The sequence below is a fragment of the Physeter macrocephalus genome, chromosome 19 (assembly GCF_002837175.3).
Source record: "Physeter macrocephalus isolate SW-GA chromosome 19, ASM283717v5, whole genome shotgun sequence".
In the NCBI taxonomy this organism is placed as follows: domain Eukaryota; kingdom Metazoa; phylum Chordata; class Mammalia; order Artiodactyla; family Physeteridae; genus Physeter; species Physeter macrocephalus.
Window position 1 is genome coordinate 19,258,288 of NC_041232.1, and position 15,967 is coordinate 19,274,254.

The window sequence follows — 15,967 nt, forward strand, 5'->3', positions numbered from 1 at the left end:
ATAAGTTGATGTTATTTTGAAAACTGTTATAAAAAGAGGGCTTTGGGTCCAATAAGGTTGAGTGCCACTGACAGAAAGTATCTAGTATACTGCCTGGCAAATACTCAATAATTATCACATAACTATTACTATTATATACATAACCAGTAGTGCTAAATTGTTAAAATGCTAAAATAATTTAGTTAATGATGTGCTTTTAAATTTTTCTTACAATCATAGAAATATTAACAAGTACTTAAGAACATATTAAAGTATTTCTATGGAAATGTCTTAAAAGATTCTTTCTTGATCTAATAAAAATACATAACCTTCCCAAGTTTAAGCAGTGATAAACTTAAGAATCCCAGAAGAGATGTTTTATAAAGGAATTCTAAAGAATCAGGTCATCCCCAGATCTCTTCCAGAGCTCTGTGGAGGTTTAGTTCTTTACTGTAATTATGTAGATTCGTTTCTTATAAGTGGTAGAAATCAGACAAATGTTACTATTCCAAAAGAAAGGTGTAAACATGAAATTCAGGGAAGAGTCAGGAATAAGACTTGTGCAATCATTACCTTCCCATTCTTTCTAAATCATTACCCTAAAGCATCAGAGACTTTTATTTTCATAGGCTATGAAAACACACAAAACCAATTCAAGAAATTTTACTGAAATGGCCAAAAAAGTATTTCATATTCTGTCAAAGTAAGAAATAGCTTAAGAAGCTCTTCAGTGAATAATCAATTATATGCCTACATTATAAAAATTAAGTAGTCAATTAATACTCAACAGAATAAAAATAATCTGTTAGATCACAGGAGAAGAAAGGGCAGAAGGAAAGAAACCGGTTCAGATATTAAAAGGTGTAAGTACCTGGTTGGTATTCTGGCTTGTAATCATCTGTGTCTTAAATTCACAAATATATTCTGATTCTGATTTAAGATGTTGATTTCAAAGACTAAAAGTAACAATTTCTACTTAAAAATGAATTTGCCAGAAGTCAAGCCACATTGAGGCAATGCCTCATTTTTTTTTTTTTTTTTTTTTTTGTGGTATGCGGGCCTCCCACTGCTGTGGCCTCTCCCGTCGCGGGGCACAGGCTCCGGAGTGGGCCCAGCCGCTCCGCGGCACGCGGGATCCTCCCAGACCGGGGCGCGAACCCGGTTCCCCTGCATCGGCAGGCGGACGCGCAACCACCGCGCCACCTGGGAAGCCCCCTCATTTTTTTTTAAAGCGTATCAATTCAGGTATTATAAGCTAATGAGTAAGTATACTAGGGGAAGCATTTCATTAAACATTCCATTATTATTTACATCATTTTACAATGGCATTTTATAGGTCTTTTGCATTAGCACATACTGATTGTTATATGGGAAAAAAAGGTATCAAAACTTAAAACTCAGTTTTCTTTTAAGTTTGCCATTAATAGTCATTTTTATAACTCCAATGATTATGGATAATGAATATAAGTAATTACACTTAGGGGTGGTTGCTGCTGAATTCTTAAACCAGATAATCTTTCATTCCATTTATTCTACATAGTTTTAAAACTATGATTAACATTTACAACAAAATCTACTGCTCTCTAAAGAATTTAATAATAATGTTTTACATATTTCTACAAAGTGTTACCAACTCTAGCCTTGGAAAAGTCTATCTTGGGCATTATTCCATGAAACAAAACTTATTTATAAGTATTCTTTTAACTGTTAAATTTTTATGTCACAATTTAACCTATGGACAAAAGAAAGAACCACTTGACCTGAACAACCAATATAAGTCAATGTAGCACAGCTAAATGCGATAAGGTATTAAACAGAAGCCTTACTTTATAATCAGAAATATTTCAAAGTGGATTTAGGTTTTACAAAATGATGACAATCCTGTATAAGTTACTTAAAGGATCAGAATTAGTAACAATATCAATAATTTTGGAATTCTCATTTTTATGAACAAAGACAATATCTTAGTTCACATTTAAAGTATAAATTAGAATGTCTAATCACTAATATATTATTAAAACATACCTTTGATCATTTTTCACATTTGTTCCATATTGTTCCCTAATTAATATCCTTGACCACTTTATTCTAGCAATAACTTAAGTATCATGCTCTTTAGGATATAAATTTCTAATAATTTAGAGTTTAGTAGAGGCATATTTATAAATAGAATTATTTTTTTAAATTCCAGAAATAAAACAAAACTAGATACCTCACAGTTTTTCCAAAGTTCCGAATCAGTCTTTCCACTGTTTTGTAGCTCTTGCATTAAAGAGGTTAGGACTTCAACTGTACCTTGAATTACAGACGGTCTGGTCTTCCCTGAGAAAGAGGATACCCCATTTGTACTAAGGTGGGGACTACTTCTGTTGAAACATAAATAATTCAAATGGTTTTCTTCATTCTACCAAAGTGTTGAATAATTCAGCAGTTCAAGATTTAGCAGCGCAGTACAAAACTACCGATATTTAATCCTTCTTAATGGCACCTCATTTGCTGAAAATCTGATCACAAGTTTGTCCATGAAAGGAAAACAGCAGTGAAAAGACAGGCAGCACTTAATTGTATTTTTAAGAACACAACAGAAAAATCTTCTTCAGAAGTGAGAGAACACTCCAGAGTACAGCAGAAAATAAAATTTTCTGCTAAACAATAAGAAAAATTCTAAGCTACTCCCATCTAAATTATTCCAGAGGATTATTTCACCCCACTTTAAGAACAGCCCTTTATTGTTATTGAGATTCTTTCTCCATTGCCCAGAATGACAGTCAAGCCTTGTTAACTGCATCCCCTAATTTGGTGAGATAAGGTGCTGCTTATCTTTGCGCTGTCTTTGAATAAAAGTAGCGCCAACCAAATTAGCAGCAAATATTCAGGACTTATTTAGCCTAATCAGTGTGTAACATAGCACTGATCCTTTCCAGGAGGACTGCTTTTCCAAATCTGAGATGAGTTTATTTCAGATTTGTTTTATAAACCCACAAGGCATAATTAGGGACATTAAAATTTATTTAAATTCTAACCATTGAAAGGTCACTTTATTTATTGATACTCTGCTTTGTTTCACAAACAATCTGCAAAAAAGAGGACACTAATGAAAATAACAGTAAAATAATAAAGAGGATCAGAGAAAATACTAATAAAAATTCAAGGGAAAGAACATAATATGTTGTCCATTAAGTGTTAAATATACAATTATAGTTGTGTAATAATCAAGTTTAAATTTGGCCAATTTAACTGCCAGTCACAATGAAAAGGGAGACGGTTCAGTTACATAATTTTCATTAGAAAGGCACATTTAAGTTCCTCCAAGTAAATCAAACACTATGTTCTAAAAGGGGTTTCTTCTAGAAGTGGATTTCAAAGGGGCTGCCAAATGATACAGGAAACAAAAAGCGTGGCCAACATTCAGGAAGTGGGTATAGATTACGATGGCAAACATTTCTGGACCATATCCCATGCTTTTTTTTTTTTCCTTTCCTCCCTATTTTAATTTATGCTTTCTCCTCTTCTTTTATGTATTCTTGTAAGCTGCCTTAAATTCCTCCTGAGGCCAAAGAATGAACAAATTTTTTAAGGAATTCATTTATTTAAAATACACAATTTCTTCAAGACCTATTACTGTGTGTAAATTTGCTCCTTTACCAGTAGGCCCCAGACTGCTGTGCTTTGGTTTTATTGTACCTGCTTTTTATAGGTGATCTCCTCTCCAGTGGTCCCTGCCTCTTTGCTGTTTTTAACCTACTATAACTTAGAAACCAAATAATCAACTTGCCAGACTATGTACAAAATGAGAGTAAACAGGCCCTGATTAAAAACAAACCAAACATGGGATAGTTTAAAAAGAAAATGCATAAAATGCATTGTTTGATAGCATCTACTTTGTCAACTCAGAGCCTGCTTTGTTGCTTACTTCCTAGTATTCAACTTTAATTGCTACTTTCCAGATTGGTGAGGTATTTCTGCAATATGAAACATTATTTGTCCTCTTAACTTCAAAATGGAGAAACAATATTTAGACAACTAAATTTCAAAGATATACTTGTAATTTACCGAAAACAAAAAAAGTGTAAAGAAAACTCCAACTAGCAAAACTAATTCTTTCTCACAATTTTCCCCATGCAAAAGTACATCTCTGGGAGAAATGAAAAACATGAAAGGATTGAAACTATTCTTAACCCAAACAACTGTCCTTGAACAGTTCCTGATCATAGTTTTGGGGTTTCTTAAATGCAAATCAGTAACTATGACACTATTTGGATAAACTGGCAAACTATGCAAATAAAGTTATTTTGATTTGTCATTACATTAAAAAAAATCTATCCCATTCTTACCTATTAGTACTTAAGTTCAGTCCAAGAGAATGGGGAGAATTTTTTATATCAGATTCTACAGAAGATGAAGCTTTTTGTAAGGGTTTCCCCAAGTCAAAATCTTCCATAGCGTACAGAAATCGTTACACTCTCTCACTGGAAAATGTAGGCTCTTGCACTGTTTGAAGAAACTGAATCTGAGTCATCTTCAGATGCTTCATCTTCTAAAGGCATTTTCAGTTGCTGACATTCAGACTGTGAAATGTCTGAAGGTCCCAGGAGAGTCTGAAAATGAATGAGGAACAAAAACTATTATAAAAAGCCATTAAACCTAGCAACTTTTCAAGACTGTGGAAACCTTGATCCTTTTATACAAATCTACATTAAGGATAGCAACATTATTCATAATAGCCAAAATTCAGAAACAACCCAAATGTCCATCAACTGATGACTGGATAAATAAATGTTGTGTATCTGTATAATGGAATATTTTTCAGTCATAGAAAAGAATAAAGTACTGATTTATGCTACAATGTGGATAAACATTTAAAACAGTATGCCAGGGCTTCCCTGGTGGCACAGTGGTTGAGAGTCCGCCTGCCGATGCAGGGGACACGGGTTCGTGCCCCGGTCCGGGAGGATCCCGAGCCATGGCCGCTGAGCCTGCGCGTCCGGAGCCTGTGCTCCGCAACGGGAGAGGCCACAACAGTGAGAGGCCCGCGTACGGAAAAAAATAAATAAATAAATAAAATAAATAAAACAGTATGCCAAAGGGAATCCCCTGGCAGTCCAGTGGTTAGGGCTCAGAGCTTTCACTGCCAAGGGCCCAGGTTCACTCCCTATTTGGGGAACTAAGATCCTGCAAGCTGCATGCGGTGTGGCCAAAAAAAAAAAAAAAATTATGCTAAGTAAAAGAAGGTCAATAAAAGACTTCGTATTGTAGGATTCCATTTATACGAAGTATCTAGAGTAGGCAAATCTATAGAGACAGAAAGCAGATTAACAGTTGCCAGGAGCTGGGAGAAGGAGAGAACGGGAGTGACCAAAATGGGTATGACGGTGTCTTTTTGGGGAGATGAAAACTTTTAGAATTACACAGTGGTGATGGTTGCACAACTCTGTGAATATACTAAAAATCACTTAATTGTACACTTTAAAAGAGTAGATTTTATGGTATATAAATTATATCTCAATAATGAATCTACAAATCTTCTGATTTGCAGAAGTAGTAGTATCTTTTCAGGTAATATTTCACAATTTTATGTGCTTAATAATCAAGGTTCCAGACACAATTCTACTGTGTAACAATTGGAATACTTATGGATACTTGCTTTTTTCATTCCTTTAATATATTCTACCAAGTATCCATGCTTGTTGATTTATACAGTGAATAGATGAATGGGAACTACTTGGTATCTATATTGAATCTGGTACTGAAAACAGCCAATTAAACTGTTAACAGTGGTTGTTTCCCCACTGGCTGGAAGGTGGGTGTGGAAGGAGTGCACTATATACTGTATATGTAGAGTACTTTTGTACTCTGTGCATGTTATCACTTCTTAAAAAATAAACTACTTGCCAGGTCCACTGAAATTTAACTGAAGCTAGATGTACAGAGGTAAATTGGCTATAACAAGTCAAACAGCATGCCTCCTTCTTAAGGAATTCATGTCCTTAAAAAAAAGCCAGGAGTAAGTGGGTGGGGGAGGGGGAAGAATACAGAAAACATTAGCTGCTTACAAAAGATGGAAATTTCAGGGAGTGCAATAGAGGAAAACTACCTATTATTCTGGTTCCTCTAGGTTCCCAATTTCTAGGGCCTGGTTTTACAAAGCATAACCTTGAGAGCATCAGCTCACAAAGGAACCATTTCCTTCAGGGACAGGTGTGAAGGCCAAGGGTAACCGGACCTAGCTAAACAGATTTCTCCCCAGTGACTCAGCCCATCACTAACGACAAATGGGGTATTGAAAAAGTCAGGGGCTGCACCTTCCATCTGGCAACGAAAATACCTGGATTCAAATCACCTTGCTCTTCCAGCAGGAAAACACAAGCTCTCCAGGGACGCGGATCTGCCTGCAACCCCATCTATAATTTCCCCCGTTGAGTTAATCCGGATGCAGTAGATCTAGATGGATCTTGAAATGCGATGATGCTTTCCCAGCAGAGCGTGAGGGTGGGGAGGGATGGGTGGGAGTGGCGGATGAATTTTTTTAAAAAGATATACAATGCAAAATTTTAAGAACCTGATGGAGAATGCGTATAAGAACAGACTTTTATATCTCCCATCAACAAAATATGACGCTTTTGATGGCCCCAGCTCCTAGCAGAAAAAGGGAGTTAGGGGGTAGAGGGACGACTGATGGGGGTCTGCTGAGAATATAAAAGTTAACCAGGCGTTTTGCTTTGGTGGGAGCCTGAGAGGGGGAAAGAAGGCATGATTTCAGGTTTTGAGGCCAGATCCTGACGTTCTCGCGCTCACAGCCAGACCGTAGCTGCTGGCGGCGGCTCTCGGGTTAAAGTATAAAGGCGAGGAGAACCCACGCAGTTGCCTAAATTGTAGGCAGCAGGGAGGCTGGAGTTAAAACCACCGGTCCAACAACTACAATCGTGATTCTCAAAGTAAGCCCGGGAAGCTGGTCAAAAAAAGAGAGACAGAAATCCCTCAAGCCCCCCGCCCCTCGGGAAGAGGCGCTCAGCGATTGGGCCGCGCGGGTGTCACTCAAGGGCAGAGTCTACAAAAGGTGCACTGCCGCGAGCAAAGACCCCACACGGCCGCGGGCTCCGCTGAGGTTGCGTTGTGTGAGTGTCGTCTTCCCCCGCCCTAACACATCAGCACATTCAGGGGGCCGCTGACTTGGTGTCTTCGAGTCGCGTCCCCTATTTCCCGCGACCGGCAGCTCCCCGCAGGCCGGCAGCTCCCCAAAGCCTGGCGGCAGCTTACCTGGCCACCATTCCCACTGCCGATGTCAGTGTCGGGCGAGCGCCTCTCGCGACCGTTAAACTCGAGGGAGCGTGCGCGCGCCCGGCGTCTTGGTTGCGATTGGATGCTCGGAAGGGGGCGGAGACGGCCGAGCCGCGGCGCGCGCGCGTCCACTTCCCCCGTCCCGCCCCCAGCTCTCACCAAAGAGGGAGGTTCGACGCCCGCGGAAGCGGGGAAGGGGGCGGGGCTGCAGTCAAGTCCTCTCGTCTGATTGGCTCTCTGGGAACCTGCTGCAGCTACGCGGGAAAGAAGCCTCAGCTTCCCGCATGCGCAGTTAGTAGGACGGGGGTTGGGTTTGTGATGGGGCGCTGCGGCAGGAATACGGCGCGTGCGCAGGCGCGGGAGTGCGTTTTGCGTTCCCGCTACTGCGGCCATTCCGGTTCACCCAGAACGTTGGGGGCGGGAGCCTAGTCCTGAGGTCAGGTAAGCGTCTGCGGAGAAGCCCGACACCCACACGGTTGCCCACGATTGTTAGAGGCTCCGGAGAGAGGACTGGGAGCTGGGACCCGTGAATTTCCCCGTTTGCGACCCTGAGTCGCGCAGCCCATTAATCTGAGGCCCCGCTGGCGGTGAGGTGAAGCCGGCCCGGACACCCGAGCTAAGTTTACCCTGGACCGGGCTTACCCTAGGCTAGTGGGGGTCGGCACTAGGGCTCTTCAAGGACTTGGAGGGGCGGGCGAGGAGAACCCACCCTTGTGGAGAAAACAGTTGCACCGAGGCCCGAGGACAAATGGAACGATGCTCGTTGACTTGTTCGGCGGAGCCTTAGGGAGCTGTTAGCACGCAGCTGGGCCTGTTTTAGGCATCGTGGGTGTTTTCCTCTTGCCCAGCCTTCGAAGGACCACAGAGAAGCCTCCCCGTGGGCCCCCAGCTCATCTCACACGCACTGGTCAGTCCGCCTTTCTCAGACGAAAGGTTCTTACCCTTTAAGGTACTTCGAGCTCTTAGATTTTCCTCCGAGTGTCCAGAGCCCACGATAAAGGGACTTCGCCAGCCTTGTCCTTAGGTGTGCCGGAGAAGCTAGGACGGAGCAGATGTTATTTGCCCTTGGAAAAACAAATCTGCCAAGAGGCATTCCATCTGATCTGAGCCTTCTAAGAATACCTGACAATTTTGTCTCAACAGTAGAAATTCAGTCTCTCCAAAACCCCATCCGTGTATGGGAGAGTTCAAGCTTAAGTAAATCGAACCGTCCTCCCAATTGTGTGAATCCACCCATCAGTATTGTGCTTGTGTTAAGACCCAACCAAAATCAAATCACTTTTAAGCACACGGCTCTGTTTTCAGCAACCATGTTTCTTTCAAGTCCACCAAAAAACAAAAACAAAACAAAAAGCAGTTTTACCACTAATTTTGGTTGGTTGCAAAATCTGTTACTTGAGATCCTCACCCTAGGATGGGAAAGTGGATTCCTGAGATGGCTCCAAGCAAAGGGAGGTCTGTTTCCTTGCAAGAAAAATGTTAACGCCAAAACCGAGTACTGGAGATTAGTTCCCAACCATGCAAGAGGCAGGAGATCATTTGCTTTTTGCTACAAAATCTGATGGACTTTGTTTAGTTTGAGTGTGTTTTTGGTTTTGGCAGTGTCATTTTTAGGTAACTTTCCAAAAAATCTATTAATGTTTTAATAAGCCAACATGTTCAGAAGCTAGTATTCTAATTAACTGAGTTATCTTGTTAACCAACTGATACAAAATATTTTGGTAAGGTTATTCACACCTTATTTTTTAATTTAGGTTAAGCTCTTTGGTAGCGTCTCAATTTTAACAAATTCAGAGTGGAAACTGCTTTTGATTAATTAGCCTTGAGAGAAGCTTTATAAAAACAGAGAGGTTTTTAAAGTCCATAGAAATTATTTCTGAATATAGAAAACAGAAGTAGAAGGTGTCAGAAATTCAAGTATATATTAAGTGTAAGAACTATTTATCTTAATTTAACCCCCCCTCTCCTCATACTCGAGATTTTGCATTATTTGTATACAAGCTTACACCACTATTTTATGCCCTTATAAGAGTGCACAGTAAAGGAAACCATAAACAAGACAAAAAGACAACCCTCAGAATGGGAGAAAATATTTGCAAATGAAACAACAGACAAAGGATTAATCTCCAAAATATACAAACAGCTCATGGAGCTCAGTATCAAAAAAAATTGTATGATTTTATTATAACATCTTTGTATTGCTCAAGTACTCCTCTTTTGCCACGCTGATGCTTTTGAGTGGAGATCTTTCACTCTGATTGGGATAAGATTAGGCTGTTCAGTAATAGTGGCTGCTAATGGCCTGAGGCATTTAATGTTTGTTAACCAGGGTGTTACTCTGTGTTATTCATTTTTATATACAAAACAGCTTGTCACTGGCGGGGGTTGGAGGAGGGACGTCCTCCACAGCAAAAATGAGGAACTCTAAAACTTTATAGTTTAACCATTGAAGATGAAAAAGAATAATCAGGTGTACATTTAAACGTGACTTTTTTCATCTTTTCTGTCCATGATTTTTTTTTTACTATATCAGATAATTACTAAAGATCTCTATGTTTAAACCAGGACTTGCTGTGATGAAGGTAGTTTTTATCTTTCAATTTGAACCTTCTGGGAAGTCACGCTATGTTCTTGGCATCATAATTATCTCTTTGGCACCTGATTTCATAGACCACAATTATGACCTCACTAAACAGCATATCTTCAGTAATTTCATGGTTTCCAAGTATTTCTTAAATTGGACCATGCTAAGTAAAATTGTTTGCACGTCATTTTCTAGATACCTTTTCACTGAACTTCTAAAACAAAAGTCCATGAAATAATCCGTTTGCAGATTGGGCTTGTAGTGTGTTAGCCAGAGGTTTCTGAGCTTTGTAATTTAGGGATCCTAAGCGCTTTACATTTGTGGCGACGTGTACGATTTTTTTCTCTCCCTCGGTGGTATTACCTCTGTTTTACAGATGTAGAAACGTGGCCAGAGTTGCACAGTGAGTAGCAAGGCGTTGACGCAGGTCACGCTGACTACAAAGCAGTATGGCCTTTCAGGGACAAAAAAGCGAGAGGAGGGGTCAAGAAGAATGTTGAGTTAAATGAGCTAACGCTTTCTACGGAGCTGGGGGAAGAGCAAAGCTGGAGATGTTAGGAAAGGTAAAGAAACAAGCGGCAGGAAGGACAAATTTAGTTTAAAAAAATGGATTACCTAATGTTCTTCCAAAATTAGTCTTCCTGAAATATTCCACATAGTATACATCCCTTCTTTTCTTTATTTGTATGAAATATTCACTACGATAACATATTTGAACGTGCTTTGAAAACCTAAGTCCTAAACAAATACAAAGCATCATTAATGGTAACAGAGTCTTTGAGACTTTTAGAGGAAAACGTGGAGTGTAGTTATTGCTGCTTTTTTAATGTGTTTGTCTTGTAGTTGATAAATTATAACGTTCCTGTTAGGTGCCATAAATAGAAGAAAATCATAGTGGTGCACCCAAATAGGACAGGTGTAATTGTGGATTTGAAGTTTTCTGTTTAAAAAAAAACTGAACAGGATGTTGGTATTGTATGAATTGAAAGCTTTTCTTTTTATCTACTTCTTTAGTGTCTCTTGAGCTGTGCAGCAGTAAGCCTATTAAATTTAGACCAAACTCAGAGGAGTTTTCTTTTCCTCTTGTCCTCCCAAATCAAGGATAGCAGCTCTGTTGTCCTTTCCTGCTCAGTCCATTGTGATTTTCTTAGGTGAGAAATAATTCTCTGGAAACACTCACTTACTGTGGCTGAAAGGTGCTCTATCTTCAGTGTAGAGCCCCCAGCCTAGGAAATGACAGGGTCTGTTTCAAGCCTGAGCCAAAGTTCCCAGGGGTTCTGTTTGGGGAGGTGTTGTTCCAGCCCTCGTAAGGATTTCAGGCAACTAGAACAGGAGGATGAACTAGATGTGAAAAGGAGAGAAAGGCTGCTTTATCTTTACTCCCATTCGGGGAGCACCAAAACACACTTTTGAAACATAGATTATTATTAAGCATTTCACAGAAAACCATCCTCTCACTTAGCTTCTGGTGCCATCAGCTGGCCATTTTGTCTTTTTAAAGCTCACTGTGTTTGGTCCTTCACCATTGATTAGGTCATTGTTTTTGAGACCTATTTTATCTCCTTATTCGGGAGGGGGAAGCAAGACCATGGCTAAGCAGGTAATCAGCACTCCTGAATTCTGGTCTCAACTTTTTTTTTTTTTTTTTTTTTGCGGTACACGGGCCTCTCACTGTTGTGGCCTCTCCCGTTGCAGAGCACAGGCTCCGGACGCGCAGGCTCAGCGGCCATGTCTCACGGGCCCAGCCGCTCCGCGGCATGTGGGATCTTCCCAGACCGGGGCACAAACCCGCGTCCCCTGCATCGGCAGCCGGACTCTCAACCACTGAGCCACCAGGGGAGCCCTGGTCTCAACTTTTTAAACATTATAAACATAAGAAACAATAGCTCTTAAAAGTGTCTGTCCTAGCAGGTGGAAGAACTTGCTAATTCCTGTGTCCTTTGCTTCTCAAACTTCAATGTGCCTCTGAATCACTTGAGGATCTTATTAAAACACAGGTTCTCTGGGGGACTTCCCTGGTGGTCCAGTGGTTAGGACTCTGTGCTTTCACTGCTGTGGGCCTGGGTTCGATCCCTGGTTGGGGAGCTGAGATCCAGCAAGCCGTGCGGCACAGCCAAAACAAAAAAACACACAGGTTCTCATTTAGAAGGTCCTGCGATTCTTCATCCCTAACAAGCTCCCAGACGGTGCTGTCGCTGCTGTGACAGCAGATTATATGTTGAAGTAATAATATTTGGGATATATTGGATGAAATAAAGTATATTGAAATTCATCAGTTGCTTTTTACTATTTTTAACGTGACTATAAGAAAATTTAGAATTTCACATGTGGCTTGCACTATATTTCTATTGGATAGTGCTGTTCTAGAACATTAATGCAGGGGACTTCCCTAGCGGTCCAGTGGTTGAGACTTCACCTTCCAATGCAGGGGATGCAGGTTCAATCCCAGGTCGGGGAGCTAAGATCCCACATGCCTCCCACTAAAAAAACAAAACATAAAACAAGCAATATTGTAACAAATTCAGTAAAGACTTAAAGAAAAAGGCAGCTTAAAAAAATTTAATGCAATAGAAGCAACGTTATTGATGTTCTTTTTTCAGATGACCCAGTTTCTCAATCCCCTTGTGACCATTTCACCTGTTCTTTTCGCTCAATTCGATATTCGTCTTCTCTTCCTCTCCCGCCTGTTCTCTCCTTTACACCTTCTCCATCTCCAGCATTGCCATCACGATCGTGGGGCTTTCATCCAGCAGTCAGACGATCTTAAGAGCCAGGACTGCAGGCAGCAACCACCTCACCTGGGGGCTGGTTAGAAATGCAGAGTCTCAGGCCCCACCCCAGCCCTAATGAGCCGTATCCTATTTAACAGGATCCCTAGGGAATTCGTGCATGAAAGTTCGAGCCGTGAGAGCTTTAACAGTCTTCTTTCCTAAAGCACCCCATTTCAGCGAATCGCTGCGTCTGTTCTTTCGGTTAGTTTGGATGACATTTCTGCAAGGTTGATACACCATGAAAGTTGTGGCTAAGAGAAACTAGTACTCTACCTTTCTAAAAAATACTTAAACAGTGAATTTTAGGCAAATGGTATCCAGAGGTGGGTCCAGAGTTAAAATCCTGTGTCTTCCAGATTCAAATATCCTCTGTCTGTGTTTCAGAGACACAAAGGCAGTAGCATCCCCTTTCCGCTCTCCAGAGCATTTCAGCTGTTGGTGAAACAAGCCTCACCTCACTGCATCTTGTTTAAATATGATTGTTTGCTCTGGTCACAGGCCACATTCCAGAGCTGAGCATGCCACCCATGAGCTAGGTGTCAGTCTTGGTTTGGGCTGATTGTGGAAGCCAGAGGAGGAACTGTGTACCAGCTGGATCCAGTCAGGAAGAAAGGCGCCTAATAGGATGCAGCTTCCAAGTCCCAATAACCAGCCTTCTGGTGACTTGGGAGCACAGTGAAGTCTGGGAACCACTGCTCTATGGCGTGTCATCCATTCCAGGCTCTGGCATGCATCTTACTTATGGATGTCTTAATTTTTCTTTTATGCTACAGGCTCATTGGACTCATCGAGGCCCATGCATGTGGCACATAGTAGATGTTGAAAATATTCACTGAACAAATTAACATTGCCTGTTTTAAAGGTGTCAGCCCTGTCATCTCTTAACTTGACCAAGTGAGGGAGAGCGTGGCTTTAACCTAAATTGCAGCCAGCTGTTTAGTGCAGACGCCATCCTCCAAGGAAGAGCAGAGCCGAGGGGAGCTGGGGTGGAGAGCCAGCCGGGCCCGACGCTCAGTCATGGGGGGGAATCGGGGCGCGCTGTCGTGACTGCGGGTTTCCCCTTACGCACACCGCTTGTTACCATTTTTCTTTTTCTCTTTTTTTAATGTCACGATGAGCTCTAATTTGAGCTGCTTTTATTGTTCCCTGAAGACTTTGGGTTGCTCTGTGGGTATCACAAAAACTGAAATCTAATCCATATTCTTTGGGCTTCGGGGAAGTGGAACCATGGGTGTGTTTGTCATTTTTAGCCACCATTGGAGTAGAGCCAGAGCTCCAGGAGATACTAAAAGTATTTGGAATCGTCCTATTGGCTGTTGGAGTTAGCTGTTAAACAAAGCAGCCAGTAACTGAACACTGGGGACCTTCTCGAACTCCAGTTGGGTGGGAGACCTTCCTGTGTGTGTCAGCTCTGAACTAGGACAGAAAGGTAGATTTGAAACACAGTGGGCTGGTGACAAAGCAGCTGAGAAAAGCGCTGTCCTCTCCGCCCTTTGTCTGGGAGTTTCACCCCGTCTCAGACCTGCATCCTTTCTTTGTCGCTGCACTATATTCCACTGCCATCCTGCCTAGTCAGATTTACTAACGGAAGAGAAGCCCCAAGAGAGGTACTGGGCTCCTGTTCCATGAACCTAATCCAGGGACTAGACACTGTCTGATACACAAAGGAATTCTGTTCTGCAGATTGAATGCAGAAATAAGGGGAGGGAAATTTTGGACATCAACTTAGTCTCATTCATTTAATCATTATAGGGGAGTGGATTCTTTGTTGCAGAGATTTCAGAGAATGTGCCTGGGTTTATCTTTTCCTGAGGATACTTCTGACAAATTTCACACACAGTAAACAGAAGCAGTTTTTAAAGCACCACTTTCACTGGCATACTGTGTTTCAAAATATCTCCCTTGGTAGCCACAGAGCACATTACGAACCAACGCCACCTTAATTATCATCCACCGGGACTGACAGAACCTGCTCAGAACATGCTGAACGTCATACTTTTCACAAAGAAGATATGTCAGTCATAGGATTGAAGACTAGCATTGGCCTAAAGCTTGAACAGTATATTTCATTCTATTTATTTTCCATAGACATAGAGATAGGAGATGAAGAATACTGTATTCATTCTAAAAATGACCAGTGTCATCTGTACGGATAACTGAGAAAGGCACTTGGATTTCAAGTAACAGAAAATGCACATATTTACAAGGAAGCAATGCCTGCTAGCATGTTTCTGCATTAAGCTTATCTAGAGATCAGTGTTGGGCCCAGTGGATGTTAGCCATCAGAACTGCTGGTGGGTGAAAGGTAAATGAGCCGAGAGAAACCTAGTGAAATAATTTGGTGGATGGTACGTTACTTTTGGCTGAGGAAGTTGCCTTAGGTGAACTCCAGTTCCTACCTGTGTTAGAGACCAGTTGCCATGAACTAGAATTTACAAGGTTTCAAGTGGTAAAAGAAGCTGTTTAGAGCCTCACAGGAAGCAGTTGTTAAAAAGAGCAATATATCTGTTTTTAGTGCCTACATAATCCTCGATCAAGAAGTATTATGCGAATGGCACATTCTTAGTTCCCCAAATCTGCCTGGGTGACAGGGATTTTTTTTTTTAAGTTTTTTTTTTTTTTTAATTCATTTTTGGCTGCGTTGGGTCTTCGTTGCTGTGCCCAGGCTTTCTCTAGTTGTGAGCGGAGGCTACTCTTCATTGCAGTGCGTGGGCTTCTCATTGCGGTGGCTTCTCTTGTTGTGGAGCACGGGCTCTAGGCGCACAGGCTTCAGTAGTTGTGGCACACGGGCTCAGTAGTTGTGGCTCGTGGGCTCTAGGGCGCAGGCTCAGTAGTTGTGGCTCACGGGCCTAGCCACTCCACGGCATGTGGGATCTTCCCGGACCAGGGCTCGAACCCATGTCCCCTGCATTGGCAGGCGGACTCTCAACCACTGTGCCACCGGGAAAGCCCTGGTGACAGGGATTTTGCTAAAAACCAGTCTCATGCCTTTTCAGAGGTATCAGCAAAGCCCTTTCCAGAATACTGTTTTCTCTGATTTTACTCTAAGCCTGTGTGGGATGCATGGAGAGGGCTTATTCCCCCCATTTTCCAGATGAGAAAATGGGCGAAGGTTGTGACTCCCCCGCCCCGACCCCATTCACATGGGGAATATGTAGATCTCTGAAAAGAGGTGATACCTTTCAGATCCTCTGCCCTCCTCCCCTCGGAAAAAAAGCAAAGGCCTGTGAGATTCACCATACCCTCATGGCTATTATTCTCTATACTATTCATTTGTCAACTAAGACATTTCAGCCTTAGGCTAGTCTCGAGTAGTTACTGAAATCTCTCGTTCAGCACCTCCCGCTTTCTTGAA

At 41.7% G+C, this 15,967-nt stretch overlaps 2 protein-coding genes across 9 annotated transcripts in view; one reads left to right on the forward strand and one right to left on the reverse strand.

The window, feature by feature from the left end:
• MPHOSPH9 (M-phase phosphoprotein 9) overlaps positions 1-7,333 on the reverse strand; it is a 38,397-nt gene extending 31,064 nt beyond the window's left edge. For 3 of the 7 annotated variants that reach the window (XM_055080258.1, XM_028479882.2, XM_055080262.1), the window contains exons 1-3: positions 6,320-7,215; positions 4,314-4,577; positions 2,192-2,345 (exon numbers count right to left, since the gene is read on the reverse strand). In XM_055080258.1, coding sequence (XP_054936233.1) covers positions 2,192-2,345; positions 4,314-4,420 — 261 coding nt within the window. In that variant the 5' untranslated portion in view covers positions 4,421-4,577; positions 6,320-7,215. Of the gene's footprint in view, positions 1-2,191; positions 2,346-4,313; positions 4,578-6,304; positions 7,216-7,236 lie in introns of those variants that run through there. The other 4 variants (XM_028479880.1, XM_028479881.2, XM_028479884.1 and 1 more) reach the window with 4 other exon arrangements.
• The window catches only part of MTRFR (mitochondrial translation release factor in rescue), a 33,593-nt gene that overhangs the window by 14,414 nt on the left and 3,212 nt on the right, over positions 1-15,967 (forward strand). The window contains exon 1 of one of the 2 annotated variants that reach the window (XM_007104556.4): positions 7,587-7,698. The exons of the other annotated variant lie outside the window; for it this stretch is intronic. The gene's annotated coding sequence lies outside the window, so the exon portion shown is untranslated. Of the gene's footprint in view, positions 1-7,586; positions 7,699-15,967 lie in introns of those variants that run through there. 2 annotated transcript variants of the gene reach the window in all.